The sequence below is a fragment of the Rhinolophus sinicus genome, linkage group LG02 (genome assembly GCF_036562045.2).
Source record: "Rhinolophus sinicus isolate RSC01 linkage group LG02, ASM3656204v1, whole genome shotgun sequence".
NCBI classification, from domain to species: domain Eukaryota; kingdom Metazoa; phylum Chordata; class Mammalia; order Chiroptera; family Rhinolophidae; genus Rhinolophus; species Rhinolophus sinicus.
The window spans coordinates 54361066-54377978 of NC_133752.1; the positions used below are offsets into that span (position 1 = coordinate 54361066).

Consider the following 16913-nt stretch of genomic DNA (forward strand, 5'->3'; position numbering starts at 1 on the left):
GAAAGCAAAACAGTTTGTCTGTTTGGTTTACCATTGTGTATTCCGCCACAGGAAAGTGCATATGCATGGTAGGTGCTCAATAAATACTGACAATGAAAGAAAAGAATGAAGGAAGGAAGGAAAGGAGGGAGGGAGGGAGGGAAGGAAGGAGGGAGGGAAGGAAGGAAGGAAGGAAGGAAGGAAGGAAGGAAGGAAGGAAGGGAAGGAGGAAGGAAGGAAGGAAGGAAGGAAGGAAGGGAAGGAGGGAAGGAAGGAAGGAAGGAAGGAAGGAAGGAAGGAAGGGAAGGAGGGAAGGAAGGAAGGAAGGAAGGAAGGAAGGAAGGAAGGAAGGCAGGCAGGCTCAGGAAAGGAGAGGGAATTTATGCAGAGAGTCTTTCATCACTAGATTATCTGGCTTATAAATTAGAGCCCTCAACTCAGCATGAAAATGTTTTCCCCTGGCTACTTCAGAGTGCCCTGGGGAGTATGCACACTTGTAGAAGTTCAAATGAGAGGGTGGGGGGAGGGAGGAAGGGAGGGAGGGAGGGAGGGAGAGAGAGAGAGAGGAAGAAGAGGAGGAGGAGGAGGAGATAGAGAGAAAGAGGGAGAGCAGGCAAGACTCATTCAATACCCTTCTCACAATTTCATGATGCTATCACCTCCAATGCCTCTCACTTCCACTCTTCTTCACCCACATGGCCACACTCTGAATCTTGTCATCACCCCCAAACTATTCCACTGTGGAAGCCTTAAGCCCCAAGACTTAAAGAACATCTGATATTCTGCTCACAATGTCCGACCTTATAGCTCTATACCTCCTTACTCCCATTGTGCCTGCTTTTCAACCCCACCAAACTTCCTTAAACCTTTTCTTCCAATCTCTTAGCCCCCAATGAATGCAATAGCCATTTCTCTTCTTTACATTCTCAGTGGGAAAAGTGGCTGTCCCCTGGTCTGTCCCAGGGAATCACTCTTCCTGAACTCTGGACTCCAGCCCCACCCCCAAGCCCTGTTTCATCAATTATTTACTCTCTCCTCTAGGTCTTCAACTTATCTTTTCCTGGCTTTTTTCCCTCAGCACATAGACATGATCCTATCTCTTTTAACAACTACCAAAAAAAAAAAAAAATCTTATGTTACATGACCTGATTTTCTCCTTATCTAGAATTCTCTTTTCTCCGTCCTTTCATGGTTGTCTTTCCCACCCACTCTAACCCCACTCACTCCTCACCCCTCTGTAACCAGACTTCTGTCCCCACCCCTCTTCTGAAACTCCTCCAGACCAGGCCCCCATGATGTAACAGGCTATGGTCATATTTCACTACTTATCTAACTTGGTGTCATCTGGAGAAAGCTGTTCCTCCTTCTGCCTCTGTGCTTCTGTGACACTTTGCTCAGTGGGGTTCCTCTTCCCCCTCCAGCGGCTCCTTCTAAGTCTCCCCAAGAGGTTTCTTTTCCTCTTTCTCACAGTCAATGTGGATTCACCCTCCCCCCCTTCCCTTCCCGCTGCCTGGTATCTCTTTCTAAGCACTTCTGTGGTTGCCTGTGACTTAAATGACCATTTCTATAAGCTGATGTCGTACATTCCTGGAGCCTCAAACCTATATTGCCTTCTAGACACTCCTGTCTTTATGGCCTATAGGCACCAACTGAATTGATCATCTTTCGCACCTTCCAAAACCGATTCTTTTGTATTTTCTATCCTTGTAGAAGGAAACAATCATCCATCCGGTGGCTCAGACTTTACCATGAAAGAAGCCAAGCTTGTTCCTCATCCCTAGGATCTTCTGGATCCAGACCCTATTGAATCTGTCCACTAAGCACCTTTTTGATCCATCTGTTCATCTCACTTTCTGACACTGCTGAGCTCTGACCTTTTGCATCCCTTTTCTGGATCTCAGTAACTTTTGGCCAGTTTTCCCTGCTGGCAGCTTCACCACCCTTCTCCAGCCTAAAGATTTGATATTGTTTTTATTTTTGTCGCTGTTACTTATGTCTTTGTTTCCCTTTAATGTCTTTTTCAAACTAAAAAGTAATATGCTGTCATTGCAAAATACCCAAATAGTTATAAAAAAAAGTTACAGTTACCCGATCCAGTCCTCAAATCTTACTCCCAAATATACACACTTTTCTCCCATAAAATAGGGTCCCCCCAAACATGCTGTATTTCTTCTACATTAAGAGATACTTTCTTTGTCACATTTCAACATCTCTGAAACCAAAATGTGTCATACAATCAGTGGTGTCTTAGATTCGGTTAAATACACTAATGTTTTGCAATGTGCTTTTTTACTTATTAATATGGGTCATGACTCCAAGCCAGCACTCACCTTCAGGATGGTCTTTCTAACATGCAAATCTGGTCAGGCCACTACCCTCCCAAAAATTCTTCAAAGGCTCCCCACGCCCGCTGCCTCCCCTTCATGTTCTGTCTCCCTCCTACTTTTGCAATCTCCTTCCCAGCACATCCATACTCTCCCTTAAAGCCAAGCAGATCTATTTGCAGTTAGTTCCCCAAATACACTATGCTGAGCCAGATCTTTGTGTACTAATGTTGCTTCTGCTTCTTTCTCACCTCTTCTACTCAAAGTTGCCTCTTATTGAAAAATGGTCCTGATCCCCCAAGCTGAGCCAAGGTTCTTCCTTTATGCACAGCCCCTTAACGTCTCTAGCATCTGGTGCATCTCTGTTAAATCACTTAACACAGAGGTTCAGGCCATTTCTCTTGTTTGTTGCTCCTGATAACTAGTGCGCTCCCGAGCATGCTTTCTTCTTTATACCAATTTCCTGTAGTGCCAGGCAACATGAACTCTCCATAAATATTTTTGGAAATAATGAACTGTATAAGAGAGAGGCATAAGTATGCTCCCTGAGATAAGGTGAAAAGCATTCTAATTAATCATCCCCTTAACCAAGAGAGACAGGAGGAGAGAAGGTCTGGACGCTTCACCACCTGGGCACCCAGGAATTTACAGTAACTGGATTTTTTCTTTTCCCCTTCCTCTTTCTGCTCCTCTACAGCTACTTATTCCTCCCCCAACTAAAGATAATCTGATTTCAACAACCATGACCTTCATGGCCCCTTCCTTTCTTCTTGGTCCTTTTAAGTGCTTCAAGTCCAAACTTGAATATCATCACTCCTTCTTGCCACAAGATCCCTATTTTTAACCGGAAGTTTTGAAAAGTACCAAAAGGGGGTTCTTTCCACTTGCCACTCTAAATCACCTACCTGAGTTTTCCCCTTGGACTGCCTCCTGCCCGAGGTGTGGACACACCTCTCAGTCCGACCAAGACTACGCCAGGAAATAAACACGAAAGGGAACTGAAGTTTAATATGAAATCTTTATTTTAATAACCATCCTAGAAGCCTGATGCTAATGTTCCACCTCAGTGGAAACCATTACTCCCCTCTCAATGCAGTACTGGGTTTGGATTCTAGAAAATGACAAAAATAGACAGAAATGTTTCCCAGTTCTTCTTTCTGACCTAGATAATTTAAAGCCACGGATTCCAATTCATTCACGGAAAAGTACCAGGGTGCTGTTGGGGAATTAAAATAAATCTCAGTTAGTGTGGCTTATGGGCAGTCACTAAGATGTTCTAAAACATGTTGACAATTGTGGGACCAACATACTTTCAGTATCCTTCCTTGGCAAGAAGGAGAGGGACTCATGACACAATCAGAAATAGTAGAGAAAAGAAGGAACGTGGAAAGATTGAAGGGCATATAGGAAAGAAGAGAGGCAAATGACAGGGCAGGAGAAAACAGAGATTTTATAATAGGAAATGCATACAGCTGACAGAGGATTCCACGAAATAGACTTGCCAAAATAGATTTGCCGTCACAGTTGGGGCTGAGGGTCAAGGATGACATAACTGAAAGAAATGTAAAGACAGCTAATGAAAAGAATGAAAGAGGGCGGGTAGATAGGTAGATCAAACAATGAAGTATCTTGGGCTTGTAAACAAGACTGATAAATAAACAGGACCTCAACTCAAGGACCTCAATAAAAGGACCAATATACGGACAGATAAAATGAAGGGGGAAAGCAGCTACAACTGGACCCAGAATTAGGAGGTTCACAGCCTCTCCGTGAAGAATTAGAGTCAAGTGGACTTTCTAATGTTTGTAGCAATGCAGTCAAATCAAGCTAGTTTGTAACATGCTTAACATTTTGAAAGTGTGGGAAGAAACCTTACATTTGGAGAGAAAAAACAACTACAGTTTAGTTAACACGAAAGATACTGTGCAAAAATCTCTTTTGTTCTCAATTTTTAGAGAAAATAAAAAACAAAGTAACACTAGGCATCAAATACCTTAACTGTCAAGACATAATTCCTGGTTATTTTAGTTGCTGGGGCAATCAACTATCAAATTGATTTTTCCTGCACCTTAACGTGAGACAATTACAAAGGAAAAGGAAAGGCCGAACCAACCTGCAACTTGCAGAGTGATTTCTCTTTCCAGTACAGATTTGGCGTATTTGGACCCCTTGCGGGTGCTGGGCAGTATCTCCTGATCAAGAGAGGCTTGTTTGAAATGCAAAGTGAGTTTCCCCAACCTCAGAGAATTTGAAATTATTCCCACCTTTTGGAGAGAACGCAGAATGCCGGTTAATTTGCACCTTTCTCCTCACCCATAGATTTCAGCCATAACTTATGCAGCTCTAGGTGAGAGCAGGAACGGATCTTCTATTGCTTTCGTTTCCTTTGTGTCCGAGACTCAAAGGAACGACCAGTCGCTTACCTGCCTTCCACCTCCCGGGCCGGGAGTGGCTGTGCGTCCTGCGGGGCAGTTCACGATCGGCTCCCGCTTGCTGGCGACTTCACCTACCCGCGCTCTCCCTGGCTAGGACCAGCCTGACTCATCTGGGATGGGTGGCAGGGGTGGGGGAGACCTCAGAGGGCGGAGGGACCGGAGGAGGCGGGCCCGGCCCTTCCCCCAGAGCCAGGGAGGAGGCGTCACCAGGGCGCAGGTGAAACTGACTCCGACCTATCCCGGGAACTTTCGCTGCCGGGACTCGCCGAGAGAGGCCGGCGTCGAGCAGGGGAGGCTTGAGAGCCGCCCTCACCTATCCCAGCTGTGCGCGGGGGCTAAGCCCGGGGGGCTTCTCCCTGGGGATCCGCAGCCCTTTTGGCGCGCTCGGCGGCTGCAAGCAGCGCCAGCCTCCGCGGCTGATGGAGGCGGGTGGCGCCGCCCCGGCGCAGGTGACACCCGACAGGCCAGGGTTTCGGCTGGCGGGGGAGAGCACAGGAAGGGCGAGATACAGATACCCCGGGGTCAGGGGACGACAAGGCAGCGATGGCCCGGGAGTTGAGCCAGGAGGCACTCCTGGACTTTCTATGCCAGGCCGGGGGCCGAGTGACCAACGCCGCCTTGCTGAGCCACTTCAAGAGCTTTCTCCGAGACCCGGACGCGTCCCCCAGCCAGCACCAGCGCCGGCGAGAGCTCTTCAAGGGCTTTGTCAATTCAGTCGCCGCAGTGCGTCAGGACCCCGACGGCACCAAGTACGTGGTGCTCAAGAGGAGGTACAGGGACCTTTTGGGGGAGGAGAGGCTGCAAAGACCCCGCGACGCGCCAGCAGCCGCCGCCCCTGCAGGGGGAGCTGCGACACGCTCCCCGCGAGGCGCGCAGCCGAGGGAGTCGCCGCAGCCGCAGCCCAGGCGGCGGCGGAGAGAGAAGGAGAGGGAGGAGGAGCCAGCAGGTGCCGCAGCAGCAGCCGCCCACGCAGGTTTCAGTGGACTCCCTGTCACCGGCGCCCGGGAGGCGGCCGGGAGAGGCGGCGAGCGGAGAGGCAGCTCCGGCTATAGGGCGCCGGAGCCCGCGGCTGCAGCGGCACCTGCCCAAGTCGGAGCGAGGTGCGCGGCGGCGGAGACGCAGGGCCTTTGCTACTGGGAATGTTTCCAGAACGGCCTGGGGGCACTCCCCGGCGAGCCGCTGCCCGACGCGCTCCCCGACTCGGTCACGGCAGATGAGGAGCCGGCTCCGGCTGCACAGGATGACCGCTCGGCTCCCAGGCAGGAGCGGGAAGGCGCGCCCGCTGAGTCCGCGCAGGTGCGGGCAGCGCCTGTCTCATCTTCTCCAACCGTCGAGGCTAAAGGGAGTGGGGTTTCCCCGCCTGCCCTCCTGTCCCGCCATCCTTCCCCTGGAGACGCGCCGGAGCAGTTGACCCCCGTCGACCTGCATTATTCGACCCTGCAGCAGCAGCGCACTCGAGAATGGGTGGCCAGACACCCTCATATACCCGAGGCCTGGGACCAGGGCCCCATCCGAGCCTGGTCAGTGCTGCCAGACAACTTCCCCTCAGAACAGGGCTGGTGGGTCCCGGAACCTAACTCGTCGCTGCTAGATCCCGCTCCAGCCCCTCATTCTCTCTTTCCTGTTGTTCCTGAATCCTGGCCCGGGAACCTTCCTTTGACAGTCTTTCGTAGCATTCGCTGTCAGCTGTCCCTCCAAGACCTGGACGACTTTGTGGACCAGGAGAGCCACGGCAGTGACGAGAGCAGTAGCGGGCCCAAAGAGTCCCCTGGGGGTTCTGAAGAGGGACTGCACGTTGCCTTGGGAACCCCAGATTGGAGAAAGCTTAGGAATCCAGCTGGGGGCCTTTCTCCAAAGGAGGGCAGCCCCAGCAGGAGCCCTCAGGGCCTCAGGGACAGAGGTGATCGTCACACCTGTCAGCAGGTCCCCAAAGGGACTAATGGCCTGGCAGGCCATCAGCAGGAGCCCTTATCCTGGTCAGCTCCCAAATTAAGGAGATCCCTCAGGAGGAGCTCTCAGGCAGAGAGAGCCAAATTGTCCTCTTCCGATGAGGAGTGTATTGAGGAGGACTTCCTGAAAAGAAGTCGGCGCCCACCACGGTCCAGGAAACCCTCCAAGGCAGGAGCAGTATCCAGCCCCAGGGTGGATGCCGCTTTGACAACAAGACCTGCCCACATTAAGGCTGCTATTGAGAGGGGTCGGGGACACAGCCTGTGGGCCCCAGGTAGGGAGGAGCCTGCAGCCTTGGTCCCACACAGACCTCCTGAGCACAAGTCGTCTCTGGTTCCCCTAGATGCCAGGGAGCATGAATGGATTGTGAAGCTTGCCACTGGGTCTTGGATTCAGGTGTTGACTTTGTTCTGGGAGGAGCCCCAGCTGGCTTTGCACAAGGACTTCCTGACTGGGTACACTGCTTTGCACTGGATAGCCAAACATGGTGACCTCAGGGCGCTTCAGGACTTGGTCTCTGGTGCCAAGAAAGCAGGGATTGCTCTCGATGTAAATGTGAAGTCTGGTTGTGGGTATACCCCTCTGCACCTTGCAGCCATTCACGGCCACCAGGGGGTCATGAAATTACTAGTGCAAAGGTTGGCTTCTCGGGTGAATGTCCGGGACAACAGTGGGAAGAAGCCGTGGCAGTATCTGACCAGTAATACCTCTGGGGAGATATGGCAGCTGCTGGGAGCTCCTCGGGGCAAGCCTATTTTTCCTGTCTATTCCTTGGCCCGAAGCTCTTCCCCTACCAGGAAAGCCAAGAGCCGGGAAATATCTAGAAATATCACCCGGAAGACTTCCCTTGCCACACTACTCAAAAGTCAGCACAGCAAATGGAAATTGGCCAACCAGTATGAGAAATTCCCCACTCCAAGGGAAAGAGAAGAGTATAGTGACTGAAGTGGGACCCTCTCTCCGACATGCAGCCACCACACTCCCATCCTTGAGCTCCTCGGTGAGAGAACTCAGGGGAAACAGAAAAATTGCTGAGGAGTTGGTAAAGAGGTCAGACTGGAGTTTACCTGCCTGAGTTTTAGGTCAACACATCTTGGACCTCGGGGATCAGCCAGGCTCTCTGAGGGCTCAAGTTCTTGGGCCAGTGAATCCTCTACAAGGGGTAGAGTCAGGTGCTTAAAACCCAGCAGGCGTTTCTTCTTCCTCCCTTGCCACCACAGAGCTGGGCACAGTAAGCCACACACAGTGATCCCAGGCATTGGCTAGGGAGGGAACAGATATCTAATAAGAAGGGAGGCATTTCGAGGAATTGACAAAGCTCAAACTAAATCCTCTCTGGCTGGTAGAGCTCTGGCTTCTGTTCAATGGAGAATAATTTGGCTGTGAGTGGAAAGCAGCGGGTTTGAAATCAGATGGCTCCACTCCCTCCCTTCCTCTCTCCCTCTTTCCCTTCTTTCTTTCTTTCCTTCTTTCTTTCCTTCCTTCCTTCCTTCCTTCCTTCCTTCCTTCCTTCCTTCCTTCCTTCCTTCCTTTTTTTTGCATTCAAATCAGTGAAATAAACTTATTAATGGAGAGTAGAATTTGATTTAAGAGATTCCTCAGCTCCATCCTGGTCTTCCTTTGAATGCAATCTATGGAGGCTAATGCGTCAAATAACTTGTGCCTCGTTTGGGTCTCTTATCCATGATCAGAGAAGCAGTTGGGTAAGATCCAGTTATGACTGACATGTAGCCCTGATTTTTTTGTTTAAATCAACCTAAGGGAAACTTTCCAAATGGAAAAACTATTGGCTAATTTGCCTAGTGACTGAAACCATCTTTCATGGAAACTCCCTGTGTCACAAACAACAGAATTAGCATTAGTAGTTTGCAATAGGTTTGAATGGCCAATGTTCATACTCATGAACGGAGAGAAGTGATTTCGCTCTGGGAAGCGGTATAGGTTAAGAGGTGAATACCTCCCCACCAGGAGTTTTCTAAGCTGCTAAATATAACTTTATTTGCACTAAACTTGTTGCCAATTAAGATTAAATATTAGCCTTGAAGTGCTGTGTCTCTAACAGGAAGTGTTTTGTTAATTACTTATGACAGGACTGATCTTTGTAGGTCTGTGGAATGAGAGAACAGCTAGTCTATAAACGGCAGTAGCACATCAAGATTTCAGAATAAATTTAAGAGGGCTGAAAATGAAATTTCCAAGTGGAAATTGTTAATTTTTTTATGGAACTGTTTTCGTGTGCTGTGGTAATGATGCTGTATTTTTAAAATATTTTTATATTTCTTCTGGTTATTTTCCCCCATTAAATGTCAACAAATCTTCATAATTTATTGTATTTATGCTGATTACTGTTAACTTTCTTCTTTACAAAATTGTGTCTCGGTGACTGTCAAATATTTTTTGCCAGGCTAGATATAGTTTTACTTTATAATTTTGCTGAAATAAATATATCTGTTCTATTAGAAAACAAAAAAATAGGCATAATAAAGAAATTTAAGGATTGTTTTTTTTCCGAAGAGACTTATACAAGGGATGAAACTTTGGCAGATCAAATCAAGAAGAAAGAGGGATAACCCCAGATAGTGAGCCATGGTTAGGAGAGATGGAAATTTAAAGGAATAAAAGATAAACATCTATGCAAATTCTCTAGTTGCTGGGTGATTTTCAAGGGGAAAAAAATCACAAAAATGTCAACTTCTCTTAAAAGCCAAAGAATGTTTTCATTTTACCATATTTTTTATCACAATATCAATTTATTCAACAAATATGTTTTGCACAGTGCTGTGGGATTTATGCAGGTGAGTGGGACATGATCTCTCACTTCTTGAAACTTAAAACCTAACAAAATTTGTTGTTGAGTGATTTATACCCTGTCTTGCTCCCAACGGGTCTTAAAGCTGCATTATATTAGATATAAGCTTTTAAAATGAGGCAAAGAGAAAAAAAGGTGGTACCAGGACAAAACAACCACAATGCAAGAAGAAAATTTCAAAGTATAGTGAATACAGAATTAAGTGCTCCAGAGGATTTCAGAGGAGAAATCCTTTGGGCTGAGAAAATCAAGGAGGGCTTCACAGAGGCCAGGAATCTTTTTGAAAGATGCTGGCTTTCCAAAGAACCAGCTTTGTTGGTTCTACTACATTCTTCACTTCAGCTTCAGTGTGTGATTTGCATAGCTCTGGTGTTGGCCGATTAGAACACAGTCCTGGGTCTCAAGTTCATTCTTATGAGGATTCAGGTCCCTCAGGCATTTGTCCACATTTCACACCTATGACTCTGGTGAACTCTCTTACCTGGTCAATATGTGTGTTGGAAGGGGGCCAGGCAGAAGAGGATGTTGAGCAAAGAGTAAAACAGATCTGATCAAATCACCATACGTTGTAAAGGTCAGGGAGGAGAGTTTCCAGGCCTAGTGCATTTTCCCAGCATCCTGCCAACCCCTCCCTGCTATGAACCCTCCACGAAAGCCACATCAACCCATTGGGGGTACTAACCATCCCTTCCCTCTCAGTTTCTGTATTGATGTTGAATTCCTTCAGGTTAGAATCCCTTTTGCTGTTTTCCTGGTGAACTTACTGTTAGTTTTCCAGGGACAGCTCAAATGTAACAGCTTCTATGAAGATTCCAGGGTAAAGACCTCCCAGCCAGAAGAGGTAGAGCCTTCATCATTCTCATAATACTGTCTGCCCACCTACAGTTTTTTCCATATATATTTTAGTAAATTGTTTGTTTTGTTTTTCCCTAAGACTTTGAACATCTGGAGATTAGATCATGTATTTTCAATTCATCTAGCAGGAAAACACCTGGACCCAAGAGACCACAAGAAGTTGACACACATAAGAGAAACGGGATTACGGTCAGGTGGTACCTAAGGTTACATCTGCTTGCAGATGTTTGTCTTTGCCCTGGAATTAATCCTTTTCTCAAAGAATCCCAAACTCTTCATAGGATTAAGAATTTTAATAGTCACTGGGTCAGCTTCCTTATGCAGATGCTTTCCTTCACTAAGAATCTGGGAGGCATCTTAAATAAATACAACAAATCTTGTGGTGTAAAAATATAGAGACAACCAACTCAATTCCCCATTATCCATGCTAGAACTATATTGGGAAGAGGAGTGAAGTGACACAGAATTGAAAGTGATTAAAAATTGAAATTTTCAAATAATTTTAAAACCTTAACAAATAGCAGTAGTCTTGAGTTTCAACCTGTCAGTTCCTGACTGATTGCCACAGTTGGCAGAGACAAAGGTTAGCAGAAAAATGTCTGTGAAAGATTATCCACATCGGCTATACTGCTCCTGAAAGAGATGTTTACAGTATATCCCAAATTTGGAAAGTTGTTCTAGGATTCAGTTTTCCCAAGACTTCATGACAGGTATCAGGATTCTTGCCCAGGAAATGCAGTGCAATATTTTGTGATCTCACTTCAATGCATAGAATGATAGCTCCACAGGTAGACTCACACCTTTTCTGTTTATGAGACAGTGGAGACCTGAGACAGGTGTGAGCCAGTAATGATTGAAGAACATTTACTATTCTTGATTACAACTTAAAATGGGCTAGATCTACCGGTATCACTGGTTTTTATCTTTGTTTTTCCTGATAGCTAGGTAGAATATTTTAGAACTACTGACTCACTCAACATAAGGATGGGGAAGGGAATATAGGGATCTAAAAATTTGTTTTTCTGATGATACAGATCTTTTACTTAATACATTTCCAGAAGATGAAACTTTTTTTTTTTTGACAATTCAGCATACAGAAGATAATAAGGAAAAATAAGTTTTAATTATTTCCATTCCATAAATTCCCTTTTAACTTTGGGTTGCCTAATTTTAATCAGCATGCACATTTTATTTTTTTCATTAACAGCATGCTCCATATATTAAAGCAATTTTCCTAGTTTACATTTTTAATAGCCAGAAAGTATACCACTATGTTAATATGTGCTAGTTTGCTTAGCTATTTCCCTACTCTTTGATATTTGGGTCATTTCTTGCTATTACAAATTGTCCTAACATAAATATCTTTGTAAAAATAATCACAAATTTCTTTTATTTCTTGGCTATTTTCCCAGATGCTGTTTTATACCTTTTATTACATTTACCAGCTTGTACTTCAGAAAGATTAAGTCAAGTTAAAGTGACACCAGCACGGAAGTAAAATCTAAGAAATCTGAATAAGCTATAGGTTTTTATTTAATAACAATATATCCATGTTGGTTCATTAATTATAACAAATGTACTATACCTATGTAAGATGTTTCTAATAGGAGAAACTCTGTGTTTGTGTGTGGGGGGGTAGATCTGAACTCTATGTACTATCTGCTCAATTTTTCTGTAACTCTAAAGCTGTTCTTAAAAATCTATTAATAAAAAAGAGGTACGAAAAGGAGTACAGGGCAAAGGTGGTAAAATGTTAACATTTGAGAAATAGGAGTAAAAGGTAAGTGGGAGTACTTCGCACAGTTCTTGCAACTTCCTAAGTTTGAAATTACTTCAAACTGGAAAATAAAAAAAATACAATTTGTTCTCTCTTTCTTGAACTACATCTAATCTAAATCCCACCGATGGTTAATCGTTTAATGTAGTAAGTGGCTATTATTATTAAAGAAGGTTAGTCTCAGCCAATGGGAACCTCAAGTGTCCTGTTACTCGGTAGAATTAGGGCTCCCGGGAATCGGGAAGAGAACAGGACTAATCAGGATAGCCACGGGCTGGCTGGTTCCTGGCCAGGTAAATAAGATGTAAGTGCCATCCAAGGGGTATGTCCTAGCATCCACTGGAGTTTTAAAAGGGCGTCTTGAGCCCTTGCCCCTCTGCTGGCAGTTTGCCAAGGACTCCACCTTCCCTGTAGTCGAGCCCACTGCCTCCTGCCCTAACCCCTCCTCCGCCCCACAAATTTCGTAGAGACGCCCTCGGGGGCGGGGGGGGGGGGGGGGGGGGGGGGTGGACGTGCAAACAGGCACCAACCCTTTAGGCCGAGATGAGAAAAAAAAAAAGAAGAGGAGGAGGAGGAAGAAGAATGAAAACGGGAAGGAAGAAGTTATACAGTGGGAGAACGATGTGAAAACCCGACAGTTGACAGGTTTGTTGAAGCTTTTTTTTTTTTTTCTCACAGGCTTTACCTTGTAGCTCTGTTGAGGAATCATTGCCCCTTGATTGCACACCTGATGGAGAAGGAGAACTCAGGGCTGGCTCCAAACGAAATTCCCTTTAGAATTAGGTGAAAGCTTCCAGCACAGAGTCCCCTTTCCTTCCAGCACAAACTCCAAGCAGTTGGATATCTATTTGGCAAGCACTGAGATAGTGATCACGTGGAATGTGTGGCTGTCCCACTTCGTCGCCTCTGGGAGAGGAATCCCTGCCAGACAGCAAGATTCTCACTGCACTCTCCAAGTTTTAAGATGATAAATTTACATTGCTGTGCTGATGAGATGTTTTCCTTGTCTATCCAAAGACCATGTCCAAACAATGACGGAATTGCAAAGGTTCTTGGAATTAAGAAAGGAAGTTTAAAGTAGTTCTTTAGCTTATATTCTATATTAACAAACCCATCAAAGGGGCCAAGTTTACAAATGATAAAGAAAACTGCTCATCTATTGGATCATTATCCCAAGGAGACAACACACAAGGCAGTTTTTTTGAATTTACAGCATAGGCATTTTCTCTCTGTTTTTTTATTTTCTGTTTTTCCTTATTGGCAAGCAACTATGCAAGGTGCTCTGAAAACTTCCAACTTGGGATTGCTGGGGTCAGCTGTGCTGTAGGTTGGTGAGTTTTGTAGAATGTATCTTCCATAGCAGAGCTCATTACAATTGGCCACTTCTAAATTAGAAATAGGTCAAGACCTTGGAAAATGATGGGAAGCATGTTTTCTATATCATTACTTTGCTTGTTAGATAAAAATGGCAGATTCCTGAACTTCATCCCAGATTTAGTGAATCTGAATCTCTGGGGCCAGACTGGGGAGTCTCATTAAATCCAGAGGCTCTAGTAATCATTCTGCTCACTGAAGTTTGAGGGCGGATTTCTGTTCTACCTTCCCCAGGTATTATGTAATAATAAGAAATGTAGGAATTTTTAGATAAGAATACCAATATTTCCGTGAGTATTACAGAGAGTTAATTTTCACAGTTTCCAAGTATTTTCTGAATTGACAATTGCCCCACAGCATCTCATAAAGCATTGATAAATCTTTGTCCCTATACTCTCAAAGTGAACGTTCTAAACAAATACTCTATCAGAGACATCCATTTTAGTCATAGGGGTTTTTAAAAAAGTTTCCATGTTATTTGCTTCAATGTTTATTGTACTTTTAAAAAATTATAATGGTAATAAAATCACATTTAAAATTTAGAGAATGAAATAAAAGAAAACCCATTCGTTGTCCTACCGCACAAACCATATTATTGTTAGCATTTTTATATATTTCTTATCATAGTTTGGAGTTTCCCCCTTAATTGTAATCACAATGTAATATGATTTCCACCACATTATTCAGATTCTTCTTGAACATTATTTTTAATATCTGTAGAATTTATGTAGCCGTTCCTCTATTGCCTATTGAGGGAGCTTATTACTAATTTTTAATTATTTATAAATAATTCTTTAGTTAATATCTTTATGCATAAAATATTTTCTGCATTTTGAATTATTTCCTTAGGATTTTCAGCAGTGAAATTACTTGGTCCAAAAATAACAATTGTTTTTTGAAACATTTGTACAGATTAATTCACTCTCAATCTTGGCATAATAGATGATCCCTAAACTTTATTCTTGAACACTTAAAAAATCAGTCACTAAAATAATTAATCATGAATATTAGTGATATATATATATATATATATATATATATATATATATATATATTTCATTATATATAGTTCACTAATTATTATTCTTCAATGACAACTCCACAAATGAATGTACATGGGCTTTTGTTAGTGGAGGAGTCATGCAACAAATGCTTTTGTTGCTTTGAATAGAATATGTTCTGTGACTGTTCAATGTAACAGTTTCTCATTGCATGCCTCCCAGATGTCAGGCACTGTGCTGGAGGACAAGATATATATATATGTATATATAATATCTATATTATATCTATAATATAAATATAATATATAGATATAATATGTATAGGTATAATAGATACATAATATAATAATACATATTATATCTATATTATATCTATATATTATATATCTAATATAGATATATAATTCCTCTTAACAGACCTCACAGACTAGGGGTGTGCTGGTGAAGAGAGAGAAACAAGCAGTACAAAAGAATATGTTGAGTGCTGGGATAGTATTTTCCACTTCAGATTTTAGGGACATCTAATTTCAAGTTAATTTGTCGGGGAAAGCTTTTTAGAAGAACTAATGTCTGAGCTGGGGCCTGAAAGGATGAATGCACCAGCCCCTGGAATGGTACATTCAAAATATCCCAGGGGCCAATAAAAACATCCTGGAGAGAAAATAGTTAGGCAGTTTTTCAAAAAGTTAAATATGGAGTTACCATATGACTTAGCAATTCCACTTCTAGGAATATATTCAAAAGAATTGAAAACATATGTTCACACAAAATCCTGTACACAAATATTCATAACAGCATTATTCATGGGGCATCATATAACCAATTTATATGTGTATATCAACCACCATTGTAGACGTTGGAGATACAGTGATGAGCAAGACACACAAAAATACCTGTCTTCATGGAGCTTGTGTTCTGTTGGGGGGGGAAAGGCAGTAAATGAAAAAGATAAATAGATAAAATATACCATGTGTTAGATTTTTCCAAGGAGAAAAATGCAGCATGGACAAGGGTGGAGAGTGTCAGGACGGTGTGGAGGTTTAAAGTTTTCAGTGGGATGATCAGAGAAGGCTTCACTAAGAAGGCCATATACAGAGTCCTTGATGCCAGGGTCTACAGTCTATACTTAGCACAGCGCTTTGAACATAGAAAGTACTCAGCACATATATGAAATTTAATATTTTCATATATTGACACTTGAAATAAAAAACAAGCTAAGAAACACCTTTTCTTCCCACCAGAATGCAAAGAATCATAGAATTACCATAAAGGTAGAAAGGTTCTTAATTGTGGAACAAACTTGGATCATTAGTTATTGTTTTTCTCATTTTTTTTTAGAGTTTCATTTGAACAAATATGGTACATTTTATGTATATATTATTTGTCCAAACTTAACATTAAAAAAGAAAGAAGCACATTTTAATAGTTGGCAGAGTAGCTCCTCACACAAACAACTTATTTTGAGTTTCTTTTCTGAAACTCTATAAAAGAGTCCATGTGTCACACCTGGAAATACGGGAACTCTTCTCAGAGATTAGTTTAGAATAAGCCAGATAAACCATGTACATGGGAAGATTTCTAGCCCAAATTCTTTTCCAGCATAAGAACTGCCAATATACTAATTCCCTGGTGCTGTTATTGTTACCTAAGCATTCCAGGGAAGAAGGATGACAATTAACAAAAACGAGTTTGTTAAACATATCTTGCCAACAAGATTTTTATCTTACAGAACCAAGGACCTAGTTTGTTTACACAATTAGCAGATATTTATTAAGAGCTTACATGTGCAGGTCCCAGTGGGGGCTGTGAGAATGTAAGAGGACCGTGTAAGAACTATTAACTGTCTCGTAAGTACTGTTGTGTGCCATCCAGGAATACGAGCAATCCCTTTTCTTTTGTGCGTCTTCACAAGCAGTAGTTTGTGATGCCGAATGCCTCTCACTTGGTGTAGTGGAGTGGACAGCCCCTGATCGCACAGTTGGAATACCTACGTCTCGGCTTCACCTCTATCTTTTATTGACTTTTTTCATTACACATTTTTTGTTGAGCTATAATTCACCCATGCAGTTCTTCCTTTTAAAGTGTGCAATTCAGTGGTTTTTAAATACTCACAAAGTAGTATAACCATCACCACTCTAATTTCAGAACACTTTTAACATTCCAAAAAGAATCCCCATACTCATTAGCAGTCACTCTCATTTGACTCCATCCTCCCCTAATTCAAGGCAGTCACTAATCTACTGTCTGTCTGTATGGATTTGCCTGTTCTGGAAATTTCATATAAATGCAATCATACAATATGTGGACTTCTGTGTCTGGATTCTTCCACTTACCATAATGTTTTCAAGGTTCATCTGTGTTGTAACATGTATCAGTACTTTGTTCCTTTATATGGCTGAGTAATATTCC

At 43.4% G+C, this 16913-nt stretch overlaps 1 protein-coding gene across 1 annotated transcript; it reads left to right on the forward strand.

Moving 5' to 3' along the window:
- The first annotated feature begins 4901 nt into the window (after positions 1–4901).
- Positions 4902–12081, forward strand: SOWAHB (sosondowah ankyrin repeat domain family member B). Its single transcript, XM_019720355.2, has one exon. It carries the CDS (start codon positions 5282–5284, stop codon positions 7631–7633), a length of 2352 nt encoding a protein of 783 aa, XP_019575914.2. The 5' UTR covers positions 4902–5281; the 3' UTR covers positions 7634–12081.
- Positions 12082–16913: the final 4832 nt, after the last annotated feature.

Excerpts from the sequence above, each read along its gene's own strand:
- SOWAHB (XM_019720355.2), top strand. The coding sequence starts at position 5,282 with ATGGCCCGGGAGTTGAGCCAGGAGGCACTCCTGGACTTTCTATGCCAG.